The following is a 14,767-nucleotide window of genomic DNA, read 5'->3' on the forward strand; positions in this document are numbered from 1 at the left end:
TTAATGTATTCTTTGACGAGATGGTCTAATTTGCTTACCTTTCCTAAATGTTTTTCTTTGTATTTGATGACATTGTAATTTTTGTATCCTATAAAAGACCCTGTATATTTATGTGTTCTGCTCTCGAGTGATTCTCTGTTTGTTTTATTTATCTTGCACATATGTATTTTGAAAACTTTTAAACCTGAAAAATAAATAATCATCTAATGTTGAGTATGTGTTTATCCTTCATGGGTATTTGAGAGTGGACTGGCCGGGGTGCTGTATAATCAGAATGTTAAAATATCTGTCCTTTCTATTGCCAACTTACCACCATCACTAGGGACACTGAATGTTTAATATAGAGGCAAAGTAGCTGTTAGAAATAATTCAGTTACCTCTAGGCTCTCAGAAGTCCTTTTTGAGGACTTTTCAGAGTCCTCAAAACTGGGAATAAGGCAGTGTATCCTTTTGTTAATGTTTCATCTTTTTGCAGCTTTCACTTTTTGTGATCAGTATAGCTGTTCCTGTCAGCAAATATTTAAGGTACACCTACTGTGTGCCAAGTATTATGTTCATGTTTGAGAACGTAAAGGCAAGGAGGTCAGACATGGGATTGTTTAAATAATCATACAAATTTAAACAGGGATTATTAATCCCTTTCACATCCTAGCATCATTTCATGGCAAAGTATTACTCTGAACAATTAGGTGCTGCACTTGAATCCCCTACTTGTGATTTTATATACTTATCTTTTTTTTTCTTTTTGCTTCATGCTAGAATCAAACCCAGGGCCCTACATGTGTTTAGCAAACACTCTACCACTGAGCTGTATCTCTAGACCTTATAGAATTCTCCAACTCACTATTCAAAGACAGTTACTGTGTTCATTTTAAAGTCCAGGAGTTAATTTTATTCTGGGGTTGTCTTCTATACTCATTAAGTTAAAGTTTGGGGTTCCTAGATACCATTTATGTATCAGGATGCTTTCAGTAGTGAATAAAATCTGACCCTGACTGGTAATAAAGGAAATCTATCACCTTACTAAATAGAAGGGGTAGAGCAAACATCTGGATTGGTGGGTTCAGAAATTCAGCAATATCAAGATCTTGGTTTCTGTGCATCCTCCATCCACACTATCAGCTTTCTCTCAGGCTGCTTTTTCCTAAAGTTTCTTCCCCTCCTAGGTAACAACCTACTAGCCTCTTAACATCTATCAGACCAGAGGGCTCTGCTTTCTGTGGAACAAAAGTCTATTATTGGACCACCCCGGAAGCAATCACTGTGGCCAGGGAAATGCCATGCGCTGATTGGTCTGGGTTTAACACATGTGAAATGAGAGTTGGACTTAGGGAACCCATTGTAGGAAAACAGCACCTCTAATAAACCAAAAAACCTCCTACACTCTAATCTGTCACCCAGTCTGTTCATCTACAAGCTACTTTTCCCCACCTCCACTTCTAATACTGGATCAAGCTCCCATCATCTCTCACCTGCATCTTAGCCACAGCCTTCTATCTTGTTTCCTTGCCACCACCCTTGACCCTTGAGAGTCCCTGCTTCTCATAGCAGCAGGAATAATCTCTTGACAATGGAGGTCAGATTTGGCTTCTGTCCTTGAACCCCTCCAAGTGGGTTCCTTTTCCAATGAGAACAAAAATCTAGTCTACTTCCCTACCAGTGAGACCCTTCATGATCTGGCCCTTACTTGCTTGATCTCTACTCCTTCTACACCACACTCCAGCCACAATGACCCACTTTCAATCTCAAACATTCATGCTTCAAGTCTCTTGCATGTGCCATTTCCTCTGCCTCCTACATTCCTCAGGATGATCTCCACTGACCATCTCAAATGTAGCTGTAGCAGAAAGGCCTCATGCCATCTACAGATGCCCTAGAGCCTCAGGTACTCTCTGGCTCATAGCCCATTACCCTGATTAATTTTCCTCATAGCACTGGAACCTATCTGAAAAATGTGTGTCTACTATCTGACTCCAGGTGCTGAGGATATAGTGGCTACAAGGACTATTCTCTAATCACAAGAAATACCAGAGCTGAAAGTTACTAGAAGCCAGTCATCCCTCTATCTCTGCCTTAACAAGTGCAGAGGACTTGGGTTAGAGATCAGAAATGATGGACCTGAGAACTAGAAAAGCCCAGATCCTACCCCCAGCCCAAGATGAGAAATGGCTAAAAGCAAGAACTTGAGTCAAGAAGACCTGGTTCCAGCCCTGGTGGTGCTGCTTCCCACTTGCACTACATTAGTGCTCTGCTCAATCTTTCTGTTTTTGGTTTTTGCCTCTGTAAAGCAGATCATGATGGTCCTTAACCCATGAGATCATTGTGAGGATCGACTGAGATGATGCGTGTAAAGCACCCAGAACATGACCTGGCACAGGGCTCAACATTTGTTGGGTACTTGGCTGGGGACTGGGGAATGGAGACAGCAGTCCAACCATCGGTGGGCCCCAGAAGCTCCTCTGCCCCCTGCCTATTTGCCAATCTGCTCCATTCCTAGGACAAGCAAGCTGAGCAAAGTTGCTCAACTTGAAACCCCCAATTAAAGAGGAGAGATGACATCCATGACTGATCATATAAACACTGCAGATTCCAAGTTCCCTTCTCCTGCTGCCCCAGTCCCCCTCTTCACCTCTCCCCACAAGCTATCTAAATAAGAACAGATTTTACCACCCACCTTGTGGGCAGAGTTGAAGCTGAGGCTGGGACCAGCTATTTATCCTTCGGCTGCTGCGGGAATTCAACACATACAAATAAAGCTCCTTTTCCAGCCAAGTGTGTATTTTTCCATCAGCGTGTGGCCCCCCTGCCCAGGTTGTCTTGTTTAGGTTGGGACAGCAGGAGGGAGGGGACAGGGAGGGGTGTGGGGCTGTGGTTTCAGAATCTGCCCTCCAGGCTGGCTGGCTGCAGGGCAGCTTGCCGTCCCTGACTGCACGGGGCTGCCAGTGAAGTCTGGGAGAGGCTGGGGCAACCCACTCATTGCACATGAGAAACAACACATTCCGCTCTCTCCTTGCTTCTTGGCAAGTCACTCCTGCCTCCTACCATGGCCCCCAGAGTGTCCATCCCTCCCTCCAACTCGTAGTTTATATTAGGGATGACAGATTATCCAATGCCTCTCATCCTACCCTCCCTTCCACACCCCCCACCCAGCTCCAAGGTTTCTCCCTTCCATGAGCTTACCTCGCCCATCTCCCCACTCCACTAGACTGGGTCCCCTTCCTTCCATTGCCTTCCTCTGTTAACCAGAACCCTGAAACTTGTGCTTTAGACAAGAGATGCCTCCCATCAGAGGCACCCTCCTCTAGGAGGTGAATTCTTAGTCACCTGGTTTTCTCTCTTGTTCTGGCAGTAGCCAGGCACTAAGCTAAGCTCTTTACAAGAAAAATCTTCTTAAAGCTCTCCAAAGACCTTTAGAGATTAGGCATTATTAGCCCCATTTTACTGATGATGAAACTGAGACTCAGAGAAGTTAAGTAAAACCTAGGGGCAACTGGCTATTTATGGCACATCTGGGATTCAACCCAGATCTAATTCCAGAATCATATTTATCAACTGTATGATTCAGTTCTAATATTGATACATCTGTCTCTGCAGTTCTCCCCAAAGTAGCTGCAAGGTCATGGGCAAGTGTCTCGACCCTTCCATCTCCTCCTCTATAAAACTGAGCTCCCTCTGCATGCTAATATGTGACAGCTCTGGAATTCTGAAGCTACCTGACACATCCAAACAGGGCAGTGCAAGTCGATCTGCTCACTTACCTTCTCACTTCCCCTTCTAGTCCCTCATTTGTGTTCTCTTGCCTTAGGTTACCTACCACACAGGCCCACTGTCTACACCTGATAGCTCATCCCATCCTGACAATCTTTTTTTTTTTTTTTTTGTACTAGGGATTGAACTCAGGACACTCAAACATTGAGTTACATCCCCAGGTGTATTTATTTTGTATTTTGAGACAGTCTCACTAAGTTGCTTAGGGCCTCGCTAAATTGCTGAGGCTGGCCTCAAACTTGCAATCCTCCTGCATCAACCTCCCAAGCCACTAGGGTTATAGGTGTGAGCCACTGCATCCAGCCTGGCATTCCTTTTTGCTCATAAAAATTCCCATCCAGTAGCTGCCCTCTTCCACCTTAATGGCTGATAAGAGGACAATAGGTTTCTCCTCCTCCCCTGGGTAGTGGGTGATGGCAGAGAGTGATTTGTGAAAGAAGCCTCTGGCTGCTTCTCCATACAAGTGACAGAAATCTAACACTCTCACTTGTGCAAACAAAAATACCAGTTCACAGCTTGAGAAGTCCAAACTTACTTTTTAGGCATGACTAAGTATAAATGCTCAGCTAATACCATCAGGATTCATTTCTCTCCAAGTGGCTACACAGACACCTGCAGCTCCAATGAAAGAGTACTTTCTATCAGCTCTACCAAAGTTCCTGGATTGGTTCTCATTAAAAGGACTTGGAGCCAGGTGCAGTGGCACATGCCTGTATTTCCAGTGACTCGAGAGATTGAGGCAGGAGGATTGCAAGTTCAAGGCCTGCCTCAGCAACTTACCGAGAGCCTGTCTCAAAACACAAAATAAAAAGGGCCAGAGCTGTAGCTCAGTGGTAAAGCATCCCTGGGTTCAATTCCCCATTACTTAAAAAAAAAAATATTGGGATATGAACCCCCTCCTTGGACAAATCATGTGCCCAGGGGACAGAAAAGGCTGATAAGACTTCCACTTATGGCACCTAAGATGGAGTTAACTCCGTTCGAACAGGCAGTACAGAGCTGTGGGGAGCACTGCCTGAAGGAAAGCCAGATGGATATTACTAGAACAGTGGAATACAGACTAAAGTAAATAGCTATGACTATCCTGAAGGAACAAGTTGCCCTAATGGTTGAATTTTAACCATTATGGGACCCAAGGTAAGAGCTGATAGAAAGAAGAGACAGAGAACTTGAGGACCTTTTAAATCTCACTATATAAGTATACACCCACAGTGCTTTATTATAAACAGAAAGACCTGCCCAAAGTGCATGCATAGACTGGGGAATGGAGTTCCACAGCATCATTTCTTAGGGATACAAATGGTTTAGTTCAGATAAGAACTACCTCTTACTTTGTGTTATTTGCATCTCCTTCGAATAAAGGGGCCCAATGACCCCTTGAGATTGGGAAAAAAATCTTTAGGGATATAACTATTATGTTAATTTCTTAATTCTGTTTTCTCCCTACCCCCCTTTAACAGAAATTAATTGACATATTCTTTGTGCTAGATACTGTGAAAAGAATTTAGGATACAACAATGAATGAGAACAACAGGGTCCTTGCTCTTGTGGAACTATCCTGCTAGGTCAATTTCAGAAGAGCCTTGTCTACCCTTGCTCAAGCAAAAGACATGAGCAGTCATATTTTGTCCACCACAAACCCACAGAGACATATCCATTTATACACTATAATTTAGTGGACCAGGAGAGATACCCAACTTAAGAGTGGTTAGCCCATTATATTTGACCATAGGCATATATGACTTGGCCTAGTATAGAAAAAGAAGCTTGGCTAGTCCATTTCTCAGTCTCTCAGGACATTGCTCCAGGAAATGCCAAAAGAGGGCTGGGGATGTAGCTCAGTTGGCAGAGTGCTTGCCTTGCAAGCACAAGGCCCTGGGTTCAATCCCCAGCACCCGCCCCCCCCCCCAAAAAAAAAAGCCAAAAGAACACAAGGCAATTATCCCAAGATCTGATGCTGATAGGATGCTTACAGAAGCCTTGAAGAATAGGTTCACAGTGAGGACCATGCAAGCAGAGGTCGTGAATCAACATAGCCTACTAGTCAAAAGAAGGTAAGAAAAAAAAAAAAAAAAAAGAAGGTATAATTAACCCAGGAGGTGTGCATATCTAATTCTGGCTAATTAGGAGGCTGAGTAGGAGGATGCCAAGTTTAAGGCCAGTGTGAGCAACTTACAGAGACCCTATCTCAAAATAGAATAAAAGATCTAGGGATGTAGTTCAGTGGTAGAGCACTTGCTAGCATGTCTGAAGCCCTGGGTTCAATCTCCAATACTGAAGGGGAAAAAATTGTATAATTACTCAGGATTATTCTTTTGACTCAGCAATCCCACATATATACATGTGTGTTTAAAAGGTACTTGTTGCAGTATCTTTTATAAGAGCAAGCTGTTAAACAATCCAAATGTCCATCAGAAAGGGAACAGTGAGATAAAATTATATTATCTATATAATGGGATACCAACTACTATGAAAAAAAAAATGGGCAAGTTTTCTTCTGTGGAAAGATCTTTGAGCTGTATTAGTAGGTTTAAAAAAAGAAAAGGCAGAAGCACATGTATGGTATTCTAACTTTAGGTAAAAATAATAATAATAAGCACAGCTATGCATCTTGCTTGTCTATGCATTGAAAACCCTCTGGAAGGATATGTAAGACACTAATAACAGTGGCAAACCAGTGAGGTTTTAGAAAGTGAGCAAATAGGGACAGGAATGGGACAGAGACTGTTATTTGAAAAACGTATGTTATTTGAACCATGTCAACATATTACTTATTTAAAAATTAGATTAAAGCTTTTTAAACACAAATGAGTGGAGAGAGAGCAGTTAGTCGTGGTTGAGGACAGGAGACCAGGCCTACAAGAACAGCTGAGCCCACTTGTGGAGGGCATGAGTGACTAACCACAGATTCCAACTGGCTAGAACTCAGAGCTGCTTCAAATCCAGAACAGCTCCAGATTTTAGATACAAGGGCCAATCCCGCTGCTCTCTCTGATCTTGAATTTGCGTAGACTCTGCCTCCATTGTTGCTTTATATTCTCTCAAGGATTACACACTTGCTGGAGTTAATGCCTGGGTCTCTTTCTCTTCACCTAGTCTAATCAGAACAGCCTTCCTGAGAATGAGCTAGAAGGATGGAGGGGTTTGAAATGCTCTGTCTTGAAGAAGAATGGAGTTCGTGTATCAGTTAAAAATAAATAAAATTTGAAACACTTTTAAATGCAAAAAAGGAAAAAGATGAGGAGGAAGAAGAGAAAGAGGAGACAGAGGGAAAAACAGGAGAGGAAAGAGCAAAGAGAGAAGGAAGAAAAGGAAGGAGCAGGATGAGAGAGTCAGGTACTAGGTCACCAAAGCCCTGGTACAGTTCTGGGGCTAGCACCTCATTCCTTTGGCTGCAGGTTTTTGCTCAGTCTTTCCCTTCCCTTGAGAAGGGCCCTGGTTGTCTCGGGGGCATTCATCCTACTCGGAAGCAAGGCTTGAGGGAGAAGCTTTCCAAAGCAGAGAGTGGGTGAGGAAGTTAAGTTCAAAATGGTACCTATGGGAAAGAATCGGCCCAAAGAAAGGAACTAGAATGGTGTAAAGGTTGGGAGCTGCTGGCTCAGTGTATGCTTATGTGGGCTCTGTGAGCTGATTCTTGGGGATTCACAGGATCAGGAAACCCTAGTTCTAGGCCTGGGTCTGAATAAGAGCCCAACCTGTTCAAGGCTTTCTTAAGACCACGCTGTCTGTCTGACCCAGTGCCAAGCACATAAAGAGCACTTCAAAATGAGTGAGCGGATTTGATTCTGAGGCCTCCAAACTTCAACCCTGAGCCTCCCCAGCATCCCCAGGTGCCCTAGGTTCAGAAGATGGGTTAGGAAGAGCCTTGACCCTCTGATCACTCCGTCCTCAAAGCAGCCCCACCAAGGCCACACCCGTGACTCCACCAGGGGCAGCAGAAAGGAGCTGAGGGACACAAATGGTACTTCACTGGTGCTTTATTATACAGAAGAATCCAAATATTTACATCCTGACAATTTTCACATGGCTGGAAATGGCACACGACTAGAACCCGGAAGGGGACATAGGAGTGGTGGATGATGGGTGAGAGAACTTGCCAAACCAGAGCAGAGGTAATTAGAGAGGACAGTTCCAGAAAGGATTAGGGTTCTAGCTACCTCCCACAATCCTCTCTTACTCAGCCCTGCTAATTGTCAGCTCTTCTTTCTTCCCCTCCTTCACCTTTTTTCCCCCCTTCGGTGAGGAATGAACACTCTATAACTGAACTACATCCCTGATCCTTTTCATTTTGAGACAGGTTCTTGCTAGGTTGCTGAGACTGGTCCAGAACTTGCAATCCTGCTGCCTTAGCCTCCTAGGTAGCTGAGATCACAGGTGTGGCACCACCTCACTGTGCTCCCTGCTCCCTCCCTCTTTTTTTTTTTTTTTTTTTTTGTATACCAGGGATTGAACTCGGGGATACTTAACTACTGAGCCTCATCCCTTGCCCTATTTTGTATTTTATTCAGAGACAGGGTCTTACAGAGTTGCTTAGCCCCTCACTTTTGCTGAGGCTGGCTTTGAACTTGCAATCTTCCTGCCTCCGCCTCCTGAGACGCTGGATTACAGGTGTGTACCACCACACCTGATTCCTCCCTTACTCTTTAAACCTTATTCTCCCTGGCAAAGGAAGCAAGGAGATTGGGAAGGAGAAGGCCCCGCTGTTAACTCTGCTGATCCATAGTCTTCCAATTTTAGCTCTGGATTTTTTTGGATTTTTCCTTTTGGTGTATACCTAAGTGCTTAGCAAACTATGAGCCGCCGTGAGAGGTTCTCCTCCACAAGTTAGTCTGCCAAGGCATAGCACACAGAGCCCACGTAAGCATACACTGAGCCAGCAGCTCCCAACCTTTACACCATTCTAGTTCCTTTCTTTGGGCCGATTCTTTCCCATAGGCACCATTTTGAAAGAGTTTGTCAATCAAACAAAATACACATACGTGCATCAAAAAATTTGGTTTTTGATTTTTGTGATGAATCAAAGACATACATGATCTTCATAAACTTCTACTGACCACATAGGAGATAGCTAAAGTAAATGAACATACTGATTTGCTAGGAATTCAGTCAAAAAAAGAAACAGAGAAAGCACTATACAATCTTCTCCTGTGCAAATGCACTAGACTTTTTAAAAAATATATATAGTTTTTTTATTTATTTTATTTAGTTATCGGCAGGCACAACATCTTTGTTTGTATGTGGTGCTGAGGATCGAACCCAGGCCGCACGCATGCCAGGTGAGCGCGCTACCGCTTGAGCCACATCCCCAGCCCCTATAGTAGACTTTTTGAATAGTGAATATAGTTCATGGTGCCAGGAATCGTGGCACATGCCTATAATCCCAGCAACACAAGAGAGTGAGGGAGAAAGAAGATCACAAGTTCCAGGGCAGCCTGGGCAATTTAGTGAGACCCTGTCTCAAAATAAAAAATAATAAGGGCCAGAGTTGTAGCTCAGTGGTATAGGGCTAAAGGATCCAATCTCCATCATGGAAAAAAAGAAAGGAAGAAAGTGTTTTAGCTTTTTCACTGCTGTGACTAAAAGATCCGACCAAAGCAATTTTAGGAGTAAAAGTTTACTTGGGGGCTCACAGTTTCAGAGGTCTCAATCCATAGACAGTAGGCTCCATTCTTCAGGCATCGAGGTGAGACAGGACATCATGGCAGAAAAGTGTGGCAGAGGAAAGCGGCCCACATGGTGATCAGAAAGCAGAGAGAGAGAGAGAGAGAGAGAGACTCCACTCTCCAGATACAAAATATATACCCCATAGCCACATCCCCAATGAACCACTTCCTCCAGCCACACTCCACCTGCCTCTAGTTACCCCTCAGTTAATCCCATCAGGGACTAATTCACTGATTAGATTAGGGCTATTTCTTCTCCAAACTTTTCTGCATTGTCTCACATGTTGAGCTTTTGGGGGACAACTCACATCTACATCACAACAGGAAGGAATGTAAAGAAAAGAAAAGAAGAAAATAGTTTATGGGAAATACCTCCACTCCCTTCCCACACACCTCTCTTCTGTCCAGCCTTGGCTGATGCCCAGATCTTTAGAAGCAGACAGTAAAGTTGGACAGCAGTGCTACCCTAGCCCATAGGTCAAAGCACTGACCAAAAAGCACAGGCTCCCTTACCAAAGAAGCAGTCACGTGTAGGGAACAGTCCCTAAAACTCCCAAACCTCTAACACACAGTCACTCAAGACTGGCTCCCCGACTCCAAGGGAAATAGTGATCTTATGGTGGAGGGGGGATCTAGGGTGACTTTCTAGAAGGGAAGGCTCCCAAAAATCATACCCATGTTGTCTTCCCTGAAGTTCTCAGAGAACTCATTTCCCTTTTAAGAATTACCGATTCTCAGTACCCAAAGTAAAACAAACTCCTTCTATCAAGAAAACTCTTGATCATCCCTGGGCAATTAAGGACAACACCATAGTTTAGTGAGTGACTATTCTGAAGTTGACCCCCTGGTAGGACCCTAAGGAATAATAAGGTCAGTTTATTCATTTGGAGCCTATAAGAATCCAGGAAACTCAACTAGTCAAATGATATTTTAAAATGTATCAAGTTAAATATGGTCTTTACCTCATCCCTCCAGCCCAGCCTAGACACCTTGTGAACCTATGTTGGAATTCCCACTAGGCACTGGGAGCAGCAGGGAGACAGGACAAGCGAAGCTGCAGAAACTTGAGCTGTGAAACTCAAGAGCTTTCTCAGGGTTGTCTTAACCATGGAGGTCCTGTGTGTAGGTCCTGGCTAGGGATCACAACAGAATTCAACAGAACAGAGTTTCATTCAGTCTCAGGATTCCAGACTCTGTCCTTTGAGTTTGACTGATGTTGGAGTGCCCTGAAAAAAATCTCACCCATTTCTGGGTCTTGGATTCTTTTTTATGTTTGCAAGAATTAGCTTTCATATTTGTAAGAATGCACCAGGTTCTCACCCTCTCACCCTGAGACGGAATGTGTATGTGGGGTGAGAGGTACTCTATAGACCTTCAGATGCTCTTGGGAAACCACAGATAAGAAAGTCATGAGGGGAAAGGCAGAAAGGTCAGGCCTATTTGGGGAACCCAGGACTCCCAGATAGCCACATGCTTCTAAAAGCATTGTAGGAATCTCCTCTCTGCTAGGTAATGGATCCTTATCCCACAGAAAGACAGAATAAGAAGGATAAGAAGGGAAGACCAGGCTTGTGAGAGTTGGTGGCAGGGTGCATTTGATGGAGGACCATAGGAAGGCAACTCACAGCCAGAGAGAACCCAGACTGCTACACAGTTCCTTGTGTATACCTTGCTAGGATCCAACAATCCTCCTTCTTGCTGGAGGCAGGAGTTTCACTGGTGCTTGGATGTAGGAGGGGGTGGGGAAGCACACACAGGATCCTTTTCCTCCACCTTGCCTGAGGGGGCTCAAGCTGTAACCATGACAGCCTGTTCCTCCCCATCCTTCTCTAGGTAAGACAAGAAGCTTGGGAGGTACAGTACAGAGAGTCTGTCCCGGCTCATGGAATCACCAGTTGCCTCTGGGACTTCACCCCAGGTTGAGCTCCTAGGTTTGGGACTTTCAAAAAGTGATGACACTTGGTGTGGTGGCACACACTTGTAATCCCAGCAACTCGGGAGACTGAGGCAGGAAGGATCATAGATTCAAAATCAGTCTCAGCAATTTATTGAGGCCCTAAGCAACTTAGCAAGATCCTGTCTAAAAATAAAAAATAAATAGAACTAGGGATGTAGCTCAGTGGTTAGGTACCCCTGGGTTCAATCCCTAGTGCCAAAAAAAAAAAAAAAAAAAAAAAGTGATGTGATGTCATTTTGTGATGTCACTGAGTAGTACTAGATGGTACAGACAGTACTAAATCCTGTGAGCTAGTAATAGGTATTCCATGAAAACCAATCAATCAAAGAGAAGCCTGTTGTCTAAGAATTGGAGAATGGGATTAAACAGAGTTCAATAGATTTTACTGCTGCAAGAGTTTTTAGGGCTTTTATTATATTAACATGTTCTCTAAGAAAGGGACATAATGTGTAATCTCTTCCAAAGCTCATTTTAATAGGAAGTATTTCTTCATGGCAAATGTCAAGATTAATGGGACACAGAACACGTTTTATATCCTATCCACAAGTCAAAGGGGAGATGCCAAATGCCCTTGGTGGTCCCCTTTTCTGTTAGGTCTCCGTGTCCACTGGGCCATGATCCTGGCTCTATCGGGTCCCCTCCTCCTTCCCTGTCTTTTATTTCACTCCTTATCCTTAAGCAAATTGCCAGGTCTCTGGTCCACAGCTTTGGACCTGACAGGGAAGAGGCAGCATAAAGGTGAAAATGAAGAAGGCCAAGGGAATACTGGGCCAAGAAGCCTTCACTGGAGGTGGTCACAGAGAGAGGAGACCAACAGAACCAGGCCCTGCTGTGGGTCACACTGATGAGTTTAGGTTGTATTTATTTTATAAGCAGCCATCATTGAGGGAGTGGGGAGAGAAGGAAGGGAAGAGATGGAAAGAGAAGAAGGGGGAAGGACATTTATAAGTGTGAGGCAAAGACTGAGCCGGAGGGCCTGAAGCCCCCACCTGATGAGGAGCCCCCTCCTGAGGATGTGGTTCCCTCCGCCTTCAGCAGCAGTTCTCCATCCACAGAAGGTTGTGGATTCCCAAAGTGGGTTCCCTCTGGCTCTATAAAATGGCTTCCCTCCAGTCTGGGGCCCCCTGGCTGCTGACAGGAGATAAAAGTCACTGAGGGGAAGCCATAGGTCTCCAGCCCAGGGGGCCTTCCAGCCTCAGAAGCTTCCAGAATGAGATCCACATCAGAGAAGGCCACAAGAGCCTGAGTGGAATCGCAGGAGCTCTTCTCCAGCTCGTTGGCAGCAGCGTAGGCCAGGGGCCCAGGAGCTCCTGGGCCGGGCCAGAGCCGCCGAAGGTCATCCCTGAAGTGGGGGTTGAAGAGCAGGTAGAGCAGTGGGTTGAGGCAGGCAGGCAGCGGCAGCACCACGAGCAGGACAGACTTGACGGCCTCGGGGGTGACCGGGAAGAGGCCCATCATGGAGGCGAAGCTGAGGAAGGCCACGGGACAGTAGAGGAGCCCATCCGCGAAGATGAGCCAGGCCACATGCCTCACCATGGCACAGTCCCACAGGGCCTCAAAGTCGCCCCGCGGCAGGTCACAGTAGAGTTTGATGTAGGCACCGGCCACCACCAGGAAGCAGAAGGAGTTCATCATCACCAGGGCCACCGCGAAGCCCAGGGCGGCCGGCTGGCCCTCGGGCGGGGCGTAGGGCAGGCAGAGCGGGGAGGCCCCGTACTCTCCCACCGAGGCAAGCGGCAGGGCCGCGGCCAGCCCTGCCAGCGACAGGCAGCCCAGGGCCCCGGCTCGCACACTGCCCAGCGAGGGCGCCTTCCCGTAGGCCCGCACGCACGACACGGAGACGCTGCACTGCACGGCGGCCAGGGTGAGCAGCAGCACCGACGCCTCGGACCCCAGGACGGCCAGGAAGCCCGTGGCCCGGCAGCCCAGCCCCGTCTCCCAGCGGGCTCCGTACTCGGCGAACTGGCCAAAGGTCAAGGCGTCCACGGAGGCCAGAAGGCCACAGGAAATGCCCGTCAAGGTGTTGGCACCGGCAATCGCACCTACCACAAACTTGACCGGGGACAGGGGGATGGGCCCGCCGGCAAACACGGTCAGCAGCACCAGCCCGTTACAGAGCACGGAGAGCAGCACGATGGCCCACACGGCCAGGCGGATGCCCCAGCTCTCAAAGAGGTGCTCGCAGGGCTTGAAGGGGCCTGTAGGAGAGAGGGACGGACGTCACCCCCGGTCAAGGCTGCCACGACTGGTCTTGGGGTAGGGCCTCTGCCCGAACAGAAACCCTGGCCTGAGGGAGGTGACTTGGCATCTGCCCTCCAAGAGCTGCAAACGGAGTGAACACTAACCCTCCTCCTGATACCCACAGTGCAATCCCGATTACACTCAAGAAACGTTAAGAACATCTTTCCAAAGGAGCAACATTTGCAAGGATGGAAGAGACAGTTGGGCACCATAACTGGGGAGTGGAGCAGGCACTAGAACTGGGGATACTACTGCAGTAGTAGAGACACAGTCCTTTGAGGGGCTACCCAGACAGTAACACTTTTGCTGAGGCTCTGCCCAGGGACCCACTAAGGACTCCATTGTGGATGAGCCCTGACTGGCTATCATACCAGTCTGGCTTTCCCTTGCTCTCTGAGAAGAGTATAGGCATATTTCATATTCATCTGTCAATCAGAATGTGGGAGGGAAGACAAATAATCAAAATATAGACGACTTCTGGGGTTTTCCAACCTGACTTTGCACTAGATGGGTGAGATCCTGGTGTTTCCCATCACTCTTCTCAGAGTCTGTTCTTAAATCACTTTATGACTTTGGACATATTATTTCTTCATTTCCTTTGGCTTCAGACTCTTGTTTCTCAATGTATTGCTAGGTGGTTTGGGAATTTGAGAGGCTTTTGCGGGAGCTATTTTTAAAACAATTTTTTTTCTAATTATGAAATAATAGATGGTAATTGTAGAAATTTTGAAAATATAACATGGAAAAAATAAAACTGCTCATGACCTCACTTCTTAGAGAGAAGTCATTATTTTGGCATGTTTCCTTACAGAATTTCTTTTAAAATATACATATACTTGCGGATTTTTTTAACTAAGTTGGGATTTGACTGAATAGAGATTTTTATTCTTTAAGTTAAATTTTGTGATGCATGCACACTTTTTCCATATCCTTATATTTCGCGAAAACCATATCTCAATGGCTGTGTCATAAATACTCCACCATATGATGTATCATAATTTATTTGACCATTTTTATGAGCTATTTTAAAAGCAAGTTTAAGTTAAACCTTGTTTTTGGAAACTTCCTCTTTTACCTCATCCCTGTTGGTTACTGGTTTTCAGAGGTGATATTTCTGTGGCAGTTTGAATTAAAAAAA

General features: G+C 45.6%; 1 protein-coding gene and 1 non-coding gene across 2 annotated transcripts in view; one reads left to right on the forward strand and one right to left on the reverse strand.

The window, feature by feature from the left end:
• Positions 1-5,595: 5,595 nt before the first annotated feature.
• On the forward strand, positions 5,596-5,668 carry Trnaa-ugc (transfer RNA alanine (anticodon UGC)). Its single transcript has one exon. It is a non-coding gene; the product is annotated as a tRNA-Ala (tRNA).
• Positions 5,669-7,729: 2,061 nt separating this feature from the next.
• Lgr6 (leucine rich repeat containing G protein-coupled receptor 6) overlaps positions 7,730-14,767 on the reverse strand; it is a 118,955-nt gene continuing 111,917 nt past the window's right edge. The window contains exon 18 of the mRNA XM_076832282.1: positions 7,730-13,586. Within this exon, the coding sequence (XP_076688397.1) occupies positions 12,331-13,586 (1,256 nt within the window). The 3' untranslated portion in view covers positions 7,730-12,330. The remainder of the gene's footprint in view (positions 13,587-14,767) is intronic.

The sequence above is a fragment of the Callospermophilus lateralis genome, chromosome 13 (assembly GCF_048772815.1).
Source record: "Callospermophilus lateralis isolate mCalLat2 chromosome 13, mCalLat2.hap1, whole genome shotgun sequence".
Classification (NCBI taxonomy): domain Eukaryota; kingdom Metazoa; phylum Chordata; class Mammalia; order Rodentia; family Sciuridae; genus Callospermophilus; species Callospermophilus lateralis.